At 35.7% G+C, this 19,572-nt stretch overlaps 3 protein-coding genes across 5 annotated transcripts; 2 read left to right on the top strand and 1 right to left on the bottom strand.

Moving 5' to 3' along the window:
• Window positions 1-750: 750 nt before the first annotated feature.
• Window positions 751-2,683, top strand: LOC106402512 (probable pectate lyase 5). Its single transcript, XM_013843264.3, has 4 exons — window positions 751-994; window positions 1,088-1,828; window positions 1,928-2,066; window positions 2,155-2,683. The coding sequence occupies exons 1-4, from the start codon at window positions 873-875 to the stop codon at window positions 2,374-2,376; spliced, it is 1,224 nt and encodes a 407-aa protein (XP_013698718.2). The 5' UTR covers window positions 751-872; the 3' UTR covers window positions 2,377-2,683.
• Window positions 2,684-4,326: 1,643 nt separating this feature from the next.
• Window positions 4,327-7,961, top strand: LOC106403703 (putative nuclease HARBI1). Of its 3 annotated transcripts, none has more exons than XM_048760165.1 (3): window positions 4,327-4,496; window positions 4,899-5,095; window positions 5,165-7,961. In XM_048760165.1, exon 3 carries the CDS (start codon window positions 6,557-6,559, stop codon window positions 7,511-7,513), a length of 957 nt encoding a protein of 318 aa, XP_048616122.1. In that variant the 5' UTR covers window positions 4,327-4,496; window positions 4,899-5,095; window positions 5,165-6,556; the 3' UTR covers window positions 7,514-7,961. The 3 variants fall into 2 exon arrangements, with proteins under 3 accessions (XP_048616122.1, XP_048616124.1, XP_048616123.1); XM_048760166.1 differs by having other exon boundaries at window positions 4,327-5,095.
• A 2,118-nt stretch (window positions 7,962-10,079) lies between these two features.
• LOC106405658 (F-box/kelch-repeat protein At4g38940-like) lies at window positions 10,080-11,416 on the bottom strand. The gene is made up of 4 exons (XM_048759902.1): window positions 11,271-11,416; window positions 10,931-11,178; window positions 10,528-10,877; window positions 10,080-10,088 (listed from the first exon to the last, which is right to left on the bottom strand). The coding sequence occupies exons 1-4, from the start codon at window positions 11,414-11,416 to the stop codon at window positions 10,080-10,082; spliced, it is 753 nt and encodes a 250-aa protein (XP_048615859.1).
• Between the last annotated feature and the right edge of the window lie 8,156 nt (window positions 11,417-19,572).

Raw genomic sequence — 19,572 nt, 5'->3', positions numbered from 1 at the left:
CAAAATAAATGGTTATCTCCAGGTTCTGGCAAGCTATTAATTAAACAATGTAGTTCATAAGCTCACAAGAGCTCCCATATATAATAACAAAATTAATCAGGTTAATTTATTTTTCTCTATTATATTTCTATCCAATATTTAGTTTTTTTTTCTTCACCATTTCTCGTTTTTAGACCATTTCTAACAAGACACTAAAACACCAAATTTGGTGTAATTTTATCTCCAACAAATCACCAAAATTCACAACATCCCACCAAATTTGTTATAATGTAAATAGTGTTGAACTAAATTTGGTGTAACACTATTCATCACACCAAATCTTTAAAATACATATTTTATTAAGTTTCATTTAGTAATATAGTTCAATTACTATCAAATTTTTATTTAAACATAAATAAATTATATTATTTATATTATTTATTTATTTTCACATAATTAACAATTTTATTTTCATTTCAAAAATAAATCACTAAACGACTATTAATATTTATAGCTTACAAATAATAAAATTTTTATTATAAATAACAATCAAAATGTGATAAAATAATTATTTATCAATTATAAATAAATAAATTTAAACTGAAAAAATTAAATAAAATTTTATATAAAAATATAAACTGAAAAAAATAAACTGAAAACATTAAATAATAATTATTTAGCATTATAATAATATATACTACATGGCTATAAATTAAAGAATCTGAAAAGAGTGGGGGCTTCCATAAATTTTTATTTTATTTTTATTAAAAACCCAGAAATCAAGGAAGGATATTTTCTTATATAAAGAAGCCAAAGCCTTCCTCACCATTTAATCTCATCAAACAAAGACACATTCAAATCTCATAAAATCCTCTGGAGAGACAATACAAAGAATGATACTTGTTCACCAATTGTCTCTGTCCCTCTTCTCATGTCTCTTCCTTGTTCTAGCTCCGACCTTCACTGCCTCCAACCATGTCTCCGACCCTGAACTCGTAGTTCAAGAAGTAAACGAGTGCGTATACAAGTTTCCTAAAGCTTCTTGAATTAAAAAGTATATATACTTTCGAACATCCACATTATAACATTGTTGTGTATATATTTGTAGGAAGATAAATGCGTCTAGAAGGAATCTTGGTGTCCTCTCGTGTGGGACCGGAAACCCTATCGACGACTGTTGGAGATGCGACCCGAAATGGGAGAAGAACCGACAACGACTAGCTGATTGCGCCATTGGTTTTGGCAAACACGCTATCGGTGGCCGAGACGGCAGAATCTACGTGGTGACTGACTCCAGCGACAAAGACGCGGTTAACCCTAAACCGGGAACTCTAAGACACGCAGTGATCCAAGACGAGCCGCTGTGGATCATCTTCGCACGTGACATGGTCATAAAGCTGAAAGAAGAGCTGATGATGAACTCGTTCAAGACCATAGACGGCCGTGGAGCTAGCGTGCACATCGCCGGCGGCGCGTGCATCACTGTTCAGTACGTGACTAACATCATCTTCCACGGTATCAACATCCATGACTGCAAGAAGAGAGGGAATGCTTACGTCAGAGACTCGCCATCACATTACGGCTGGAGGACGGCGTCGGACGGAGACGCCGTCTCGATCTTCGGTGGGTCCCACGTGTGGGTGGACCACTGCTCGTTGTCTAACTGCGATGACGGTCTTGTCGATGCGATCCGTGGATCGACGGCCATTACGATATCTAATAACTACTTGACGCATCATAACAAAGTGATGCTTTTAGGACACAGTGATTCGTACACGAGAGACAAGAACATGCAAGTCACCATTGCTTTTAATCATTTTGGTGAAGGGCTTGTTCAGAGAATGCCCAGGTAAAAAATAAACTTAACTTTTAGAGTTATTCTAAACAAGTCCTTGAATTTTATATTATTTTAGCTAATTTCATGTAATATAATATGGGAAATTGGCAGATGTAGGCATGGGTATTTTCATGTGGTAAATAATGATTATACGCATTGGCAAATGTACGCAATTGGTGGGAGTGCAGCTCCAACGATTAACAGTCAAGGCAATAGGTTTCTTGCTCCCAATGACCACGTCTTCAAAGAGGTAATTAAGAGCTAATCTTATAATGAATATATTTCTATTTTACTCATATATATGAGTATTGAATTACAACTATGTGACTGGAAAAAAGGTGACTAAATACGAAGATGCACCACAAAGCAAATGGAAGAACTGGAATTGGAGATCAGAAGGTGACTTGTTCCTAAATGGTGCGTTTTTTACGCCCTCTGGTGGAAGATCCTCTTCAAGCTATGCAAAAGCTTCAAGTCTGTCGGCTAGACCGTCCTCGGTGGTGGCTTCTGTGACGGGCAATGCTGGTTCTCTCTCTTGTAGAAAAGGATCTCGATGTTAATCCGATCCATCTACTTAAGCTACAATGCATCTAATTAACACAAAAGGAGGATTTGTTGGTCCTCCTATGTCAATTTTTCGTTACCCTTTAGTTTTATTATGGGAAGTAAGGGTTAAAGTTGTAAGTTGGATTTGATGTGTATATTAAAGTGTTGTATGGATCCCCTTTGGACCAATGAGTTTTTTAGAAAACTTTTTGGAGTAGGGACCAATGCATGTTGTGGTGGGGGACATGCACAAGTGCTGCAAGATTATTGTTGATATTATATTTATATGGTAATAAATGAAATCAACAGCTTAATTATTAACATCCGTGTGTTTAACAGTTTTTCACTTGTAATTTAGCAGCATTTTCGCATTATACAGATTTGAATCAAAGAAAAACGGTAGTAATATAAACTACTCTGTTCCTGAAAGTAAGATTTTCTAGAGTATGCACACTTATTAAGAATTTAATAAATGTTTATAATTTAATTTATTTTTTACTTTATTATACACTTTCCAATAACTTTCCACCAATGAAATTTAATCAATTCAAATATTCTCAATTAATGTTTCTCAAAAATATAAAAAAGTACCTTAACAATATAGAAAATCTATCTCTGTGGAACAAGAAAAAAACCTAAAACATCTTACTTTCGGGAACGGGGTAGTAATAAACTAACATTATGCCTTTTGTCGCATTACGGCATTAGTTTTAATGACCTTCTGTTACAACTTACAACCAACACCCAAGAAATCATGGGAGAAATCCGAACCGAAAAAACAAATTAATCACTGGATATTGCATACTGTTAGTTGAAATGTGAAATATATTATGACTTAGTAGAGATTACTATATTCTTATAGTTCTCTGGGGGTTAGAGTGTAACATGGGTATATCTAATCTTTGCGATGGTATTTAATTTGTCTGCAAGCTCTGTAATAAGTGATGAGAGGAAACTGCCAAGTGTGGTTTTTGTGAGTCTGACAAAACTAAGAACATAATCTCCACCACATTGGACCAGATCTTGCCCTTGTGTTCCCGAGAAGAGGTGAAATTAAATTCAGCATTGGTCAATTATTGCAATTAAAGGAGAAGGAACCAAAGGAGCTGCATTTTTTAAATGTGACACAGGATGTACATTGAATGTTGCTTTTATCCCCTGTTCTAAAACTCGGCCGCCTAAGCGTTACGCGTCACTTTTCCGCCCCGATTTATGCCAAATCGGTTTAAAAATTCGGATATCCGATTTTTTTCCGCCTAGACCGCCTAAATGACCGCCTAGCCGCCTAGGCGGCCGCCTAATCTATTTTTTTATTTATTTTTTATTTTTTATTTTTATTTTTTATTTTTTTTTTTATTTTTAATAATATTTTTATTTATTTATTTGATCTAAAATTTTATAAATATCATTTATATTCATAATTTTGATGAAAATTACACTATATTAAGTTTATATATTATATTTGTGTGTTTTATACAATCTTAAACATGAAAATGTATTAATGTTATACACAATTAAAGATTAACATGTTTTATAACATAGTAAACCTTCTAAAAATTCTGCCCCGCTTAATTTCCGATTAATCTCCGATTTTTTCTTTAGGCGCTAGGCCCAATCCGACCGCCCGACTAGTGCTTAGCGCGTTCCCGAACAGGGCTTTTATCTAATTAAATCATGTGACGAATGTATCATTGTCGTAATAATGTTCTAAATCGTCCGACCTCACGGATTACAACTTAAACAGAATTTGTCATTATAAGGATTAAACTTTGTCGGTGGAGAACTATTTATCTCTTACCGCTTTTGTTAATTTGGAATAAATACACTATTTTGAGCATGTGATAGTTTGTTTTCTTCTTTCTAAGAGCACCCGCAACGCGGGTTCGTGATGAATCCTAAGCGCGATAACTTAGGTAAAAGCAATTAAAAAAATAATTTTAAAATGTCATAACCGAAGGATTGATCCTAAACTAAGGGGTTTAAGGATCAAATCCTTAATCACGTGGCAAGGCGGGAGTGGTCGTGGTAGGGGTTGTGTTTCGTATGTGGAAAAAACATTCATTCTCTTTCTCCGTCTCGAAAAAAAAACTCTCCCGAAGGCGAAAGGCGATTCAGAGATCGTGAAACGGTGAAGGTAAATCGCGTGCTCTTAACTCAATATTTTTGGATTAGGTGTTGATGCATGTTGATTAGTCAGTTCTAGGGTTCTATCGTGTGGTAAAAATCGATTTTAGGTTTCAAATCGAATTGGGGATTTTTTTCGATTTACGGTTTTCGTCTAGGTTTGTTATTTTCAGCATCTCGAATCGGTTCTTTGTTGTTTGAGAGTTCTATCGTATGGTTTTAATAGATATAGGGTTTGAAATTGAGTTGGGATTGACTTCTGGATTGATTTACGTTCCGTGAAGAGTTATAAATAATTTTACGGTTCGAGATTGATTTGTAAATCGATTACGGGTTCAGGATAGTCGAAACCATTTGTGTTAAGCTATCCTTATAGCTAATTATGAATCTGATAACATGATTTTCCTTGCAGGTTTTGAAATGGAGGAAGAACTTCGCGATAAGAAAGCACAAAAAGAGTACTACAACATGATCGATTTTGTTGCAAATGCGCAACAGGGGATTCCCAAAATTTGCCCCTGTGGATCAATCACGAAAGAAACCGTTGATGAAGATGATACGTACGACTACCTCCCGGGAAAAAGATACTTTATCTGCAAAGACTTTGAGGTATGTACTGTAATTAATCTGGTTATTTTTATGGTTCATATTCTGACAAATGTTTATCTTTTTTTGCAGAATGATGGGCTGCATTTCAGGCAACCATGGGTTACGGCTATTCTTGAAGAAGTTGAGAGGCTCAAAGAACGGTATCACGAGCAGGCAAAGCTTCTGAGAGAGTGCCAGGCAGTTAAGGTGAGTGATGAGTGATCTGTTATGTCTTTAGGACTTTACTTATATGTGGGTAGGACTATAGTTCTGTAATAACTGTATGATGTATGTTCAGGACGAGGTGAGAATGCTGCAGGACGAGGTGAGAATGCTGCTTATGCGTGTGGCTGAACTCGAGAGAGCCCTGTGAGGTTAGTGGATTAAATTATCCTTCATCTCTGCCTCGTGTGAAATTAGTAGGAGTTTGCAAATAATATCCATACTGCTTCATTAAATCTCGCTTTCAAACGAAAACTTCATTAACTCACTCTCTAGCTGTTATGATAGGACAGTTAGCAAATAATATCCATACTGCTTCATTAAATCTCGCTTTCAAACGAAAACTTCATTAACTCACTCTCTAGCTGTTATGATAGGACAGTTTCCTACTAGGATTAAATAGAGTTGAACTAAAGATCCCTATTTAATCTTCTGCGTTTCTACTAGGAGTTAAGGCAGCTAAGGCTGGTAGCAAGAAGAAGAAAGGTGGAAAAGAAGAAGAATTGGAAAAGATAGAAGGACTGTTGGCGCTCAAAAAACAAATCTCTAAACAGAATGTGCTAGAGAGTTTACTTGCAAAGACTGAGCCACTAGATGACATGGAATTAGCTCTGAAAATGAAACTTATGTCTGAAATGATGTGATGATTGTTAGCTCTAACTTTAGTACACATTTGCTGTTCGTTTCACTATGTTTAATCATCTCATTTTCTCTATTTCAGGTGATGTACAAGACCATGTGCCTGACGAAGACAAAAGCTGCTGTCTCTTCCTTATGTATTCACGGGATGCTTGTTTTTTTCTCTTATTTTTCCATGTGAACCTAGTCACGGGTACTTTGTCTGTTTATTAGCTTTGTATTTATAAGTCTGGTTGTAGACTCGGCGAAGAGCTATCTCATTTGCTCTTCTTGTACTAAAAACTTGTTATGATGAAATTTTAATTTCGAGTATCTGCGTTTCATCAACCCTTCCCTTCATATTTGTATGCTCACGGCAGGTATGGTCACTGGTTTGTGTTGCCAGTATGATAGTAGAGTTTTGTGTTGCTTCTCAAAATACCAATTCAAATCTTTAGTAGGCTTCAATCCACCATCGAATATTTGATATTGTATAAGGTTGATACAATGATTGATTGACAACCTAGAATTAGATGATTCTGATATATAAGGTTGATATAATGGTCCAACTATTCGTACGCACAACTATGGTTTTGGTTTTAACAAACTTTCTTTTGTAGATTTAAGAAAGGATAGTGAAATATGGGAGATGAAGCAGATCGAAGATTATATGCGGTTTTGGATGAGGCGGTCGATGAATATATTGAGGATACATTCAACAACATCGTCGAAAATCGAACAGTCAAACCGAAGAAACGTGCATATGTCGAACGAAACCGCGAAGAGGGCCACAACCGTCTATGGAATGATTACTTCCGTGAAGATTCCACATTTCCGGCTCATTTTTTCAGGCGCCGTTTCCGCATGAACAAGGAAGTATTCTTGCGTATTGTCAATCGCCTCTCCGAAAATGTTACATTTTTTCAGCAAAGAAGAGATGCTGTCGGACGGTTAGGTCTATCTCCACTACAAAAGTGTACGGCAGCTATTCGTATGCTTGCTTATGGCTGCACGGCGGACGCCACAGATGAATATCTCCGACTTGGTGAAAGCACAACACTTTCGTGTTTAACTAATTTTACAGAAAGCGTAATACAATTATTTGGAGAAGAGTATCTACGAAGACCCACTACAGAAGATCTTCAACGACTACTCGACATTGGAGAAATACGTGGCTTTCCTGGAATGGTTGGAAGCATCGATTGTATGCATTGGGAGTGGAAAAATTGCCCAACTGCTTGGAAAGGACAGTACACACGTGGATCAGGAAAGCCGACAATTGTCTTGGAGGCTGTCGCTTCACAAGATCTTTGGATATGTCACGCTTTTTTTGGTCCACCAGGTACCTTAAACGATATTAACGTCCTCGATCGGTCACCTATTTTTGATGACATTTTACAAGGTCGAGCTCCAAGGGTACAATACGTGGTCAACGGACACCAATATGATATGGCGTACTACCTCACTGACGGTATATATCCAAAATGGTCAACATTTATCCAATCTATCTCACTTCCTCAAGGTCCTAAAGCAGAGTTATTTGCTAAAGTTCAAGAATCAACCCGAAAAGATGTGGAGCGGGCTTTTGGAGTATTGTAATCTCGATTTGCAATAGTGAAAAACCCGGCTATTTTGTGGGACAAGAAACAGATAGGGATGGTTATGCGAACATGTATCATACTTCACAATATGATAGTAGAAAATGAACGCAATGGATACACTCAGTATGATACATCTGAATTTGAAGAAGGAACCTCGACCAGAAGTTCGAATGTGGATGCACCCAATACTTCCGAGATGCCTCCAAATCTCGCTAATATGCTTCTTATACGGACTCATCTTCGTGATAGGCAGTTACATGAACGATTGAAAAATGATTTGGTAGAAAATATTTGGAACAAGTTTGGTAATGATGAAGATGAATAATTATTGTATGTTTGCATTTAATCATTCAATAAATGAATTTTCAATTTTAATGTTTTGCAACTTTCATAATTTTTAATTTCTTAAAAAAAAAAAAATTATAAGGACTTCATAGTAGTAACACCATTGGACATATAATTAGCATCAAAGTCCTTAACTATTCAGAAAAGAAAAAAAAATATTAAAATATGGCTAAGGACTCCAATGGTCCCACCATTGGAGATGCTCTAACTTCGGAATGGACGCAACCTTTACTCATTTAAAAGAAGAAAGAACAGAAGAGTCATGCTTCACTTTAAATCCAATTTCAATTCAGCTATAGTACACTTTTCATACGCTTTTTTTCGTTCATGTGCAACAGTATGTGCTAAGATCCAAATGATCTGAATTGGTTTCAATCAAGCAAACAAAGAAAGCTTAATGAGCTCATGAACATTGTCGGCAGAAGACAAAAGGTACAGAACCTTATTTGACTTTTGAAGTCAGTAAAACTGGAGAAGACCCACTAAAATATTAATTATCAAAACATCACAAACCAGTGATTTCTCAGTTCCATTACTGTAGGAGTAGGACCTGACAACTTCAACCTCCAACAATTCTATTTTCTTAAATGTCCATCGTTTTAATTGGTTTTAGTTTTACAAGAGGGGCCAAAATATAAGTCCATGAATCAATACATTAGAAGTCTTAGAATGTTACGAAAACGCAAGCTGGATAATCAATCAAAATCACCATACTTAACAAGCCAAAGTGAAATGTTTTGAGTTATCACAAACTGAGAGAAACAATTCATTTTTAATAAACGTACCCTATATCTTTCAGTGACTAACCAATATTAAGTAGTAACAAAAACAAACCCATAATCACTAACTTTGATTTGCTGAGATTTTGCAGCAGAGAGTGCTCAATGCATGGCTGCAATCCACTGTTATCTGCAAGAGCTATAGGGACAGAGACCAAGGCTTCTTCAAACGCCCTAATTGCATACTGGATATAGTAACCACTATATTCTCGTTCTCCATAATATAACATATCATAATCATAGCAATTGTGTAGAGCTTGGCTATAAAACCTTGGAGAGAGTGTAAGTACACAACGCCACAGAACAAAACGAAGACTCCATGGAGTTTGATCATCAAACCAATATAAGCATTCCATCCAAACGAGCAAAGAACATGATTCAGTACTCAACCTCATCAAAAGATATGGTTTCACCACCACTGATCAAAATCAATAGAGTTGTTGTAAACTCCGGTCATCAAATTCTCATTAGGAAGGAGCCCGATAAAACCATCCTTGCTAAGCCTGAGAGAATCAAATTCACCACTTCATGCCCGGTGCTTCTAGCATGCAATTTCTGTGAATTTGCTACATTAATGCAGAGCCTTGATGTGACCTTGAAAGCCCTCATACCAATGAAAGGGTCCACCATTGATGTAAGCTTCAACCGTGACGGGTAATCGGGATGAGAGCTACTTATTGACTTGTAAAAGCTTTACAAATTTTCTTATTTCATGCTTTTGTAGAATCTTAAAATAGGATCCAGTGTTCTTGTCGAATTACAATCAAACAATTTTGGTCGCCATTCTTACTATATATATTATTTACATGAGTTCTTAGTCAATTTTGGACGCAAGGATTACTTCAATAAACAATTGAAACCAACAAGACCTTTTTCATCAGGAGGCCATTCAAAGCATTTTTTTAGGAAATTATTAAGTGGGATTCAGATGTTGTCTGGGCCAAGAGTCATAGTTAGTTGCTGTTTCTATTTGGTTGTTTTTTACTCGTTGTTGATACCGGCAAGACCCAACCAGATGATGTCTGCTGGTTGGTAGTGAGAGGACTCTTAGTATCGGCATACCCAAAAGAAGGGGGGACAAGGGGCGGAACAACCTCTCGATCTAAGTGACTTATGGGATATTATGTTATTCTTTTAACTCCTAACATGGCTTGTAGCAATCACTAGTTTCTTCAAACTTTATCATACCAAAATGTTTAGTATAGCAAATTAAGCTGAATCAATGAATAAAAGGTTTCCGATAAACAAAAACAGCATCAGACCCATTTATGAGTGTGTTGAGTGCTATGTCAACGGAATCTTCTATGTATTTCGGATAAGACCACTGCGTCCTTATCTCACTTCTATCATTTTGGGTCATTTCAATTTCTCATGCAAAAACTTGCGCAGTCATCATCGTTCCTGCTTCCCCGGTTTGATAGTTTCTGAGTGTAAAGAGTTTCACTTCCACTGCCACATGCCCACACAGCACACAAACAACTCAAAATTCAAGACGATGCATTCCTGGTTCGGCGAATATATCACCGCACCGATACATCGCCATTGCAAACTCGCAAAACTTGTAGAGATAAATTTTTGAGCTTTTATTCCTTTTAACGAAATCCTAGATCCTCATCTTAATGCAAGGTCTTAAAGAAAGCAATTAATCGAGATACACACTCGCCATCTTAAAAATCTATTTATGCACAAGCATCATCTCAAAATTCAAGACGCATTTTTTTGTAAACTCGGAACATGTTTCCATTTCACAACAAGTTTATAAAAAAGAGTGTTGTTGAATCAAAGCACAACATCTAGAGATTTCGTAAAGATAAAATGACCAGCAAGCAAAGCAAGATCACACCGCTGATCAACTTTACCCCAAATCTGACTTTACGAAAAAACAAACCAGTTTGCCAGCGTAACTCACAGTCACTGGCCAAAAACAACCAACACGTCTCATCTCAGCCAAAAAATCATCCAAACCTTTCACCACTCCCCAACACTTGTGCTCTGGATCATACGCTCTCAATTCCTTGCCAAAATAATCGTAAAAGTACAAAACATCATCAACAACACACGCGTTCTCCCACTCCATTGAGTTAAGCACCTCGTCCGTTTCCCATGTGCTTTCCTTTGGGTTGTACACAAAGCTCTTCTGGAGATCCCTCATGTACATCTTACCAGCCATCACCACCAGGCAACCATTACGTATCTTCATCCCTGGCACTGTCATTGGACCTTCCCACATTTGTGTTTCTGTATCGAACACCAGTATCGCATGTGACTTTTGATCGGTACCTAGATTGTACCGCCGATGACGTCAGCGGCTGTATCAGACATGGGGACAGGCATCTTCAAGAGATGTTGCACAGTGTGTGATGTACAGTCGATGATGTAAGAATTAATCCCATCAAACACATATATCCTCGAACACATAGCTACATAGCTTCCTTTACGAGGCATATCAGGGAGCCCAGGGATTAGGACCAAGTGGCGTCGGCTGCTATTGCCGTTTCCTTTCCGGCGGAGAGTATACAAACGGTTCACACGGTCGTCCCTGTTGCAACGGACAACATAGAGACAATGTTCAGTGCAGCCAAAGGAAGATCGTTTTGTCTTGCGTATATCTCAGGCGACGAAACGAGTGACCGGAAGTACTTAAAAATGAGGGACACTCTTGGATAGTCACGTCTCGGTACACGCGCCAAGATGTCAACGACGACGTTCTCCGGAAGTGACGTAATCAGAGACGACGACGGCGATTGCTTCTTATCTGCCCTAATATTGGAAGACATGTCTTAGATTGCAAAACCCTATAATTGTAACGCTCTAATCGTCAAAAATCCCTAATCTGAAGCTCAAATCAACAATATATACTTATCTTACAATACTAAAAGTTGAATAAGATCAACATCTAGACTATCCACGTAGGCAAATTAGATCGACTTATCATAGTATTGAATCAGGCCACGTCACTCAAATCAACGTAAACGACATATTTGCTTCGTCTTCTTCGAAATCACCTAAGCTTCACCGCCGTTACCATTACCTTCTACTATCATCTTCAACGTATGACTCACACATCTAAGTCTCACAAAGCTTCATCAATCACTTCTATATCCTCCATATGACAACATTGATCCACAGCCATGATATCCGCTCATGCTTCCGGGAAGTCTCAAGTTGCCCTCATCGATGAACAGGTATGTGTGCTCTCGCTCCACTTTCATGTTTCCTTCCATCTGTCTCCACTGTAATCTCCTTGACCAGTTTTCGTTTTTTTCCCGTGATGCAAGGCTTCATCTCAGCTAATCGTGCTCCACGATACGAGCCCCAACTCAAACCAGGAGCTAATGACAGGCTTCAGAATTTCTTCGCAACCACAATCGACTAGATGAACTGATGAGGGATTGTGGCTGCAAAAGTTTCCTGCTTCGGATTCCACGGATTGGATACCAATTACTTGCCTTCGCTTCTAGACCAGTTCCCTCCTTCCGATCATTCTCTCTACCCTCCCCCTCCGCCTCAGCTTCCCACTGTAAGTTACGATCAAATCCTTTCTGATTACTCCGTCGTGATTCCCGATTTCGATTAGGTTTAGGTTTGGAGACTTCGAAATGGATCAGATTTTTCTATGAGAGTTTGATGATTTTCAGTGTGGCGTTCCATTCGTCTGGGTTTGTTTCCAGCGACCCTGTGAGTTTCCCACGGAGCTACCCCATTGTCTTGACGGTTATGTGATTATTGCATTCTTTAATGGAGAAGTCGTTATGCATGTTCAATTTAAGTTGTTTGATTTGTCTACACTTGCTTTATCTGTTTGTGGTTATCTTCAATCCATAGAGGGTGATGGAGCGAAAATATTTGTCAGTTGCATTGCGTTTCGGGACAGAGTCTGCGATGATGTTACTGAAGCTTATCGTTTACCACCCAATACATACGCATACAAGTGTATTTGTATCATCTCTCATGCCCCCAATTTCCCAGCTCTTCGGGATTCTCTCGAGGAGATTTTTGTTCTTTGCTTCTCCTCAGAAAGAAGCTGGTAAAAACACCCAGTGCTTAAAAATATGAAAGCAACCCCCATTCTTCTGTTTCGAAATTGATGTTAGTCGCCTCTTCAATTTTTTTAGTAAGCCATTTTGGGATATTATCGCTATGTTTTCAGTCTCTCTTTTTGCTCTGTATTTGGTAAGATGCCAAAGGAATCTTCAGTGACACTCTTGATCATATTTGTTTTGCTTATTGTTGCAAGTTGGATTGTAACTTATAGATTGCTAAGCTGGTGAATGAGGGGGAGGTAACTAAGGCTGAGACAATGACTATTGGTGAAATCTTCGATTACATCAAGAAAGGATCCGCCAAGGTAGAACTTGAGCTGTAGATATGCCACTCAAATCAACATGCCTAAATACGTATATCACCCGGTCGTTGACGAACGCTGTAGCCGTTTTTTTTTTGTCTATAACTGTTACAAAAGTTGTCTCTTTCTACCCACCTCTGACAGTTCCACAGGTGAAACCACATTTGCTGCAACTGCTGAATTGCCCCTGCTCTCTGCAAATTTTTTGTCTCCATCTTCCAAAGGATGTGGAGACCTTGCTGATGAGGGAATGGTGGCTTAAATAACAGTGGCGAAGCACAGGAAGCCAAATGTGCTACTCATGGCAAATAGGTCTTTCCAGTTCTTAAGTTTTGTTCTGTTATTGCTCTGTAAGAGGTCCTTTCATATCTTAATTATTTCGACATTGCTCAAGTTAGACTTTGGTCTTCTTATTGCTTTGCCTGATTGTGTGGTTTTAATTGTTTGCTCATTGTTAGCTCGCACCCTTTGACCTAACAAAGAAGAAGATGATGAATGTCATTCTGGATCCTATCGAGGACTCAACAGGATCACAAGCGGAGGAAACTTATTCATTGCTTGGTATGTGCCGTGAAACTTTGGCTGTTTCTTTTCAATGGTGTACATACATTACTTTGTCTTTACTTATTTTCACTGCAGCTTTTGATGGCCTTCAGAGTTCATTTGCTGGACATAAATCAGCGAGTCTTCTAACGTCTTGCTTCTTCTAAACTTTTTTTTTTTGAAACTGCTGTTCTGATGATTATGTGTCTCACATTGTTTTTTTCCAATCGGTGGGTTTAATCAACCTGACATTTATCGGTGATGAATCATGGCCTCACTTGCAACAATATTAGAAAATCATTAAAAATGTGAAAATGGAGTTTGCTTTCAATATTTGTAACAGTTCTATTTTGATTTATCAACAAGCTATTAAGATTATACGTCTTAAAGCATTACTTAAGAATAATCATTAGATCTAACATTTTTAAATCATATAAAAATGATAAGTTTTTAATTATAAACTTCTCAAAAAAATAATTTCACTGGTAAAAGCATAAACACTTACTCATTTATTTTATGATGCAAATAAAGAAAGCAAGAAAAATACATATTTTAAATTTTCAAAAGATTTGAGTTTATGCTTGAGAAACAACCTTTTGGTGTATATCATATTTTCCAATTAACAATTATAGTATATATGCAAATTTTATCCAGCTATAGGATCTATCGTCTTTTCAATGTAATCATTTGTTTATGTTTTAATTCGAAAGCTTTTAGTCAAAAAAAATTATAGTATATATATTTTGGTTTTAAGTAGAGAGGAAATCGGTATAATGTGCAAAAACATAGTTGTGTAAAAATTAAAAGGAAAAACATGGAGAAAGCTTCAAAATGTTTCTGAATATAAAAGAATAGTTGAATCATAACTAAGTTTAGTTAAATTTTTATTTATATTCCTTAGTACTTACTATCCCAAATTTACTTCTTATATTAACAATCAATCTTGAATTTCATTATTTAACTTCATCGTATAATTTACTTTTAATGTATATATTCAAAATACACTATATATTTAAATATAAGTTAATGAATAGTTTAAATTAAATATTTTATTTTTGTAAAAAATGAATGGAGAGGCATGCCACATAATTTAAAATAAATATTTAATTGTATATATAGCTCTTAAATATTTACATATAACAAAATATATACATTACGGAACAACCAAGCATCTCTATTAATGGAGCTATAAAGCATAAATAATCAAATCAATTAAAGTTGTCGTGGTGAAAAACACTATCCCTAAAATATATAAAGATAAAAGCAAATACAAACTTAAATTTCTAATACCTACTTATTAAAAACCTTATTAACAAGAAAGATAATTATTTTTTTATGATAGGCCGCACAATTTTATTTAACAAGACAATAAAAATCGTTAACGAATTCAAAGAAAAGATAACAGTAAAGTTCAATATATGAGTTAGAGCTACACCTCTCATCTACACCTTAGCTCAGAAGATAACAAAAGAGGAAACACATCTAAGAACAACTTCCGACATCATCCGAACTGTTTTTTATTCAAAACTCAAATTTGGAATTTTTGCAAACTAATAAAAGTAATTTACTAAAGAATTAGTATTACCTCTAAATAATAATATAGTTTTGTTCTTTTTGCCTAACTGGAGAAAGCTAAATTTCAAAATTATTTTGTAAAAAAATAACTGATAACTAAAAAGATTGGAACCTATTAATAAAACATAATCTGCGCGTAGCGCGGAAAACAGATATAGTATGTATAAAAGCTATAAGCATTGACCGCATAGGATTTAAACCACTATCTTAATATGTCAAATATTAAAAAATTTCAGAACTTCCAGAAGATACTTTTTCCAAAACAAAATGGAAATTCATACAAAAAAAGTAAATTAACAAAAAGGTTATTAAAAAGGAATGAACATATTATAGATACTATTTTTTTTCAAATTAACATGAACAAATACTATTTTTAAAAGTACGATTTAAAAAAAAAAAATCAAATAGAATTTTAAATTTTAATACAAAATTAATAATACTGATATATATTAATTTTTGAAAACTGACAATTGTTTAAAAAATATATATATATATATATTAATAAAGAATAAGATTCTTTAAAAAATGAATATAATTTTAAAAGAAAGTTAAGGAGATAAGGTGTCGACATGGGATTTTAAACCACTAATAGTAATATGTCAAATCCCTATTTACAAAATTTCAAAATTTCCTGAAATATTTTTTCCAAAATAAATAGAAATTCATAGAAAATAAGGTAAAATAAAATAAATTATATAAAAGAATGAACTTACTATATATTTATTTTTGAAAAATAAAATATATTTTTAAAATTCCAAATAAAATAAACTAAACTAGCAAATAGATATCGTTTAAAAATAATCAACTTGATATATACTATTTTTAGAAATTTAATAAAATTAAAAAAAAAATTAATAAATAATAGGACTTTTAGTAAATATTAAATATAATTTTAAGAGTCCGTATAATATAAACTAAACTAACAAAAAATCATTTAAAATTAACAAGCTTGATAACATATTTTTGAAAATTGATATAAAATTTAAAATTTTGTTTGAAATAAATATAACATTTTAAAATTTTGTTTGAAATAAATAAAATTTTATATTTATATTTCAAAGCTATAGGAATTTAAATCACATATGATTAAAAGGTTGAAGCTACATAATATGTTTTCGCATAAAATTTAAAACATCAATAAAATATACCAAATTATAATTTAGTTTGATATTTTAAAATTTTAAGATTTCCGAAAATGTTTCCTACAAAATGAAGTAAAAATTAATATTATGAAGCTTATAAATAACTTTTTGATAATTTAACATTTAAGAGATTAATAAAAATGTTATGTCCTAAAGTATGTTAAAAATACACATATCATATGTGTCAAAAAATATTATTAATATAAAATATGTTAAACTTTAAAAATTAAAAGAAAATTAATATGTATTTTTATATGCCACATAAAACTTGAGATAATTCTTTTAATATCTCGGGTCCATGTAGAGGCCAAGACTAATTCCAAAGGATAGTGTAGCCCACAGATGGACTCTCACTCTGGATATTTAAATATGTCTATATCTGCATGGCCACAAGGTGAAGTGTAATAGGGCCCCTTTGAATCTGGATTGCTTAGCAACCCAAAGCTCGTCAAAAGTTGCGAAGTCATTCATCGTTCCTACTTCCTCGGTTGGATAAGTTCCATCATGTGGAGCTTATATTCTTTTTGGTGTAAAGAGTTTCACTTCCACACACAGCACACAAACATTACAGTTCAAGATGATGCTTTCCTGGTTTGGCAATTCAAAAATATCACTGCACCGATACATTGTAGAGATAAAATTTTTGGATTTTATTCCTTTTATCGAAATCCAAGATGGAGATGAACTCCCTCATCTTAATGCAAGTCTTAAAGAAAGCAAAGAATCGAAACACACTCGCCATCTTAAAAATCGATTTATGCACAAACATAATTGAAGATACATTTTTTGTAAACACGGGACATGTTTCCATTTATTGAGAGGCGTACTTATGAATGCCCTTCTTCACTAAACAAACCCCCAAATCACAACAATTTAATTTATAAAAAGGAGAGTGTTGTTGAATCAAAGCACAACATCTAGAGATTTCGTAATGATAAAATCACCAGCAATCAAACCATGGTCACACCACTGATCAACTTTACCCCAAATGTAACGGCCCGATCCCCCGGCATCCGACCGGGGTTATCGAAAGGGCATTATCGACACGTGTCTACTCATTTAGACAACCCTACGTGTCCCGTTACTGGTCCCAAGAGTCGACAGACGCATAACCTTCTTTGAAATACCGTTCCACCCACATCCATATACTTCTACTTACAGTCCTGCGCACAGGGAAATGGAAAGGGAGGGATGAGCAACAAGTTACTCAGTGAAGCGACTCTAGACCAGCCTGCCCGCATGACACTCTATACTACTCTATGCGGGAACTAGGGCTGACTAGCCACTACAATCAGTTGATGCATCTTAACATTTCATATCATCATCATTTATTTCCACACATTCAATTCTATACATTTCTAACAACCTAGCGATCAATCAGTACAATGATCTCACTCATTGTCACACACGTCAAACCATAGACTTAACCGACTCGACATACCAGACCGACTCAATCTTATGACACCTTTAGCACCCAGATACCCGACCATGAACTAAGGACTCTACAATGCACGTTTTTATATCCCGCCTCTCGCGGCTGGCTCATCTTTTCTCTTTTCTCCGGGGGTAGCTCTCACTAGACTTCTACCCCATATTCTTGTGGATTCCACCACAGCTCCTATGGGTGCCTCCATATTCTTGTGGATTCCACCACAGCTCCTATGGATGCCTAGCGTAGAACTACTACCCCACGTACTCCCTCTAGACTCTATATGATTTCCCAACCCATGCTTAACCTTAACGTTATTCACTTATACATTCACTTATCCTTTCACATCCTTATTCACTTTCACTTATCCATTCTCATTCTCATTCACTTTCCTTTACACTTAGACTCGTACTTGAACTCATTCACTAGACGCCACCCGTTATCGGTGTCACACACAATACACATCACACTCAGGTTTCACTTACAGTATCAATAACAATCAGTAGTCATCTAACATCTTAGCATTCACTTCTTTCTAGCATCCTAGCTTTAATCACAAACCACTCATGGGACTACACATCCAAACATACAAGTATCGATTACCAATCAATCATCACCACAACAACACAAGACAGTTCATTAAGTCCCATTTAACAGTATGAGGGTTCTTATGCATCATGATCCATTCATCTATCAACCTAGTAATAACCATGTTCTATCATCCTAACTCTCAAACAGGGTCTAATCAAACCTAACTCCAACATAAAGGAGTATACAGTACATGGAAACAAGATGGGTTCAAGACACTCCACCTTAGCCTAGATCTGGATCTGGATCTGGAACAAGAGACAAAGGAGATGAGATCTAAACAGATCTGGAACAAGTAAACAAGAGAGACGAGATCTGGTCACCACCACAACACCACACAGCCACCACCATCACCACACTCGGACGATCACCCCACCACCACTTGGACGACGACCACCCCCACCACCGGCGGCTCGGCTTGCTCTCGGGGGACTCTCGGCGAGGAGAGAGGAAGAGATCCAACATAAAGAGAAAGGAGAGGGAGAGAGAGAGAGAGAGGCGTGAGAGAAGAAGAGAGAAAAGGAAAAGAGAAGCTTGACGGCTAGGGTTTCCTAGTCTCTCTAAATCTCTGCAGAGCTTCGCTCAAGTTTCAAAATGAGAGAAAAGAAGGGCTGCATCTCTTTTTATAGGAAAGGATGAAGGGAACCCTAGGTTTTTGTCAAATGAGCCTTAGAAAAGCTCATTCTTTTATGAAAATTTTTGGGTCAGGAACTGGACCATTACAGACGTCCTCCGGAAGTGACGTAATCGGAGACGACGACAGCGATTACTTCTTATCTGCCCTAATATTGGAAGACATGTGTAAATTGCAAAACCCTAACTTTAAGCTCTAATCGTCGACAAACGCCTGTTCACAAAATTGCAAACCCCTAACTTCAAGCTCAAATCAACAAATCTATATTATATAAAAGCTAGAAGCCATCCACATAGGATATAAAACCACTAATCATAATATACCAAATCACTATTTTACAAAATTTCAAAACTTCCAAAATATCGTTTCCAAAACAAAATAGAAATTCATACAAAATAAAGTAAATTAACAAAAAGGTTATTAAAATGAAATGAACATAATGTAGATACTATTTTTTGTAATTAACATAAAATTAACAAAGGTTATTAAAATTTCATATAAAATTTAAAAGAATAAAAACTAAAAATATATATTGAAAAATCAATATATACCAGAATATATATACAAAGTTGAAATTCGAAAAAGTACCTGAAATATAAAAAGTCGGATATATTTTCTTAATCTTCATCTTATCATATTTTTTCTGTTTTATTCAGGTATGAGACTGCCACAGCTTC

Source organism: Brassica napus, chromosome C6 (genome assembly GCF_020379485.1).
Source record: "Brassica napus cultivar Da-Ae chromosome C6, Da-Ae, whole genome shotgun sequence".
In the NCBI taxonomy this organism is placed as follows: Eukaryota; Viridiplantae; Streptophyta; class Magnoliopsida; order Brassicales; family Brassicaceae; genus Brassica; species Brassica napus.
Note: the sequence above shows the minus strand (reverse complement) of the source record. Positions and strands in the feature narration are given on the sequence as shown.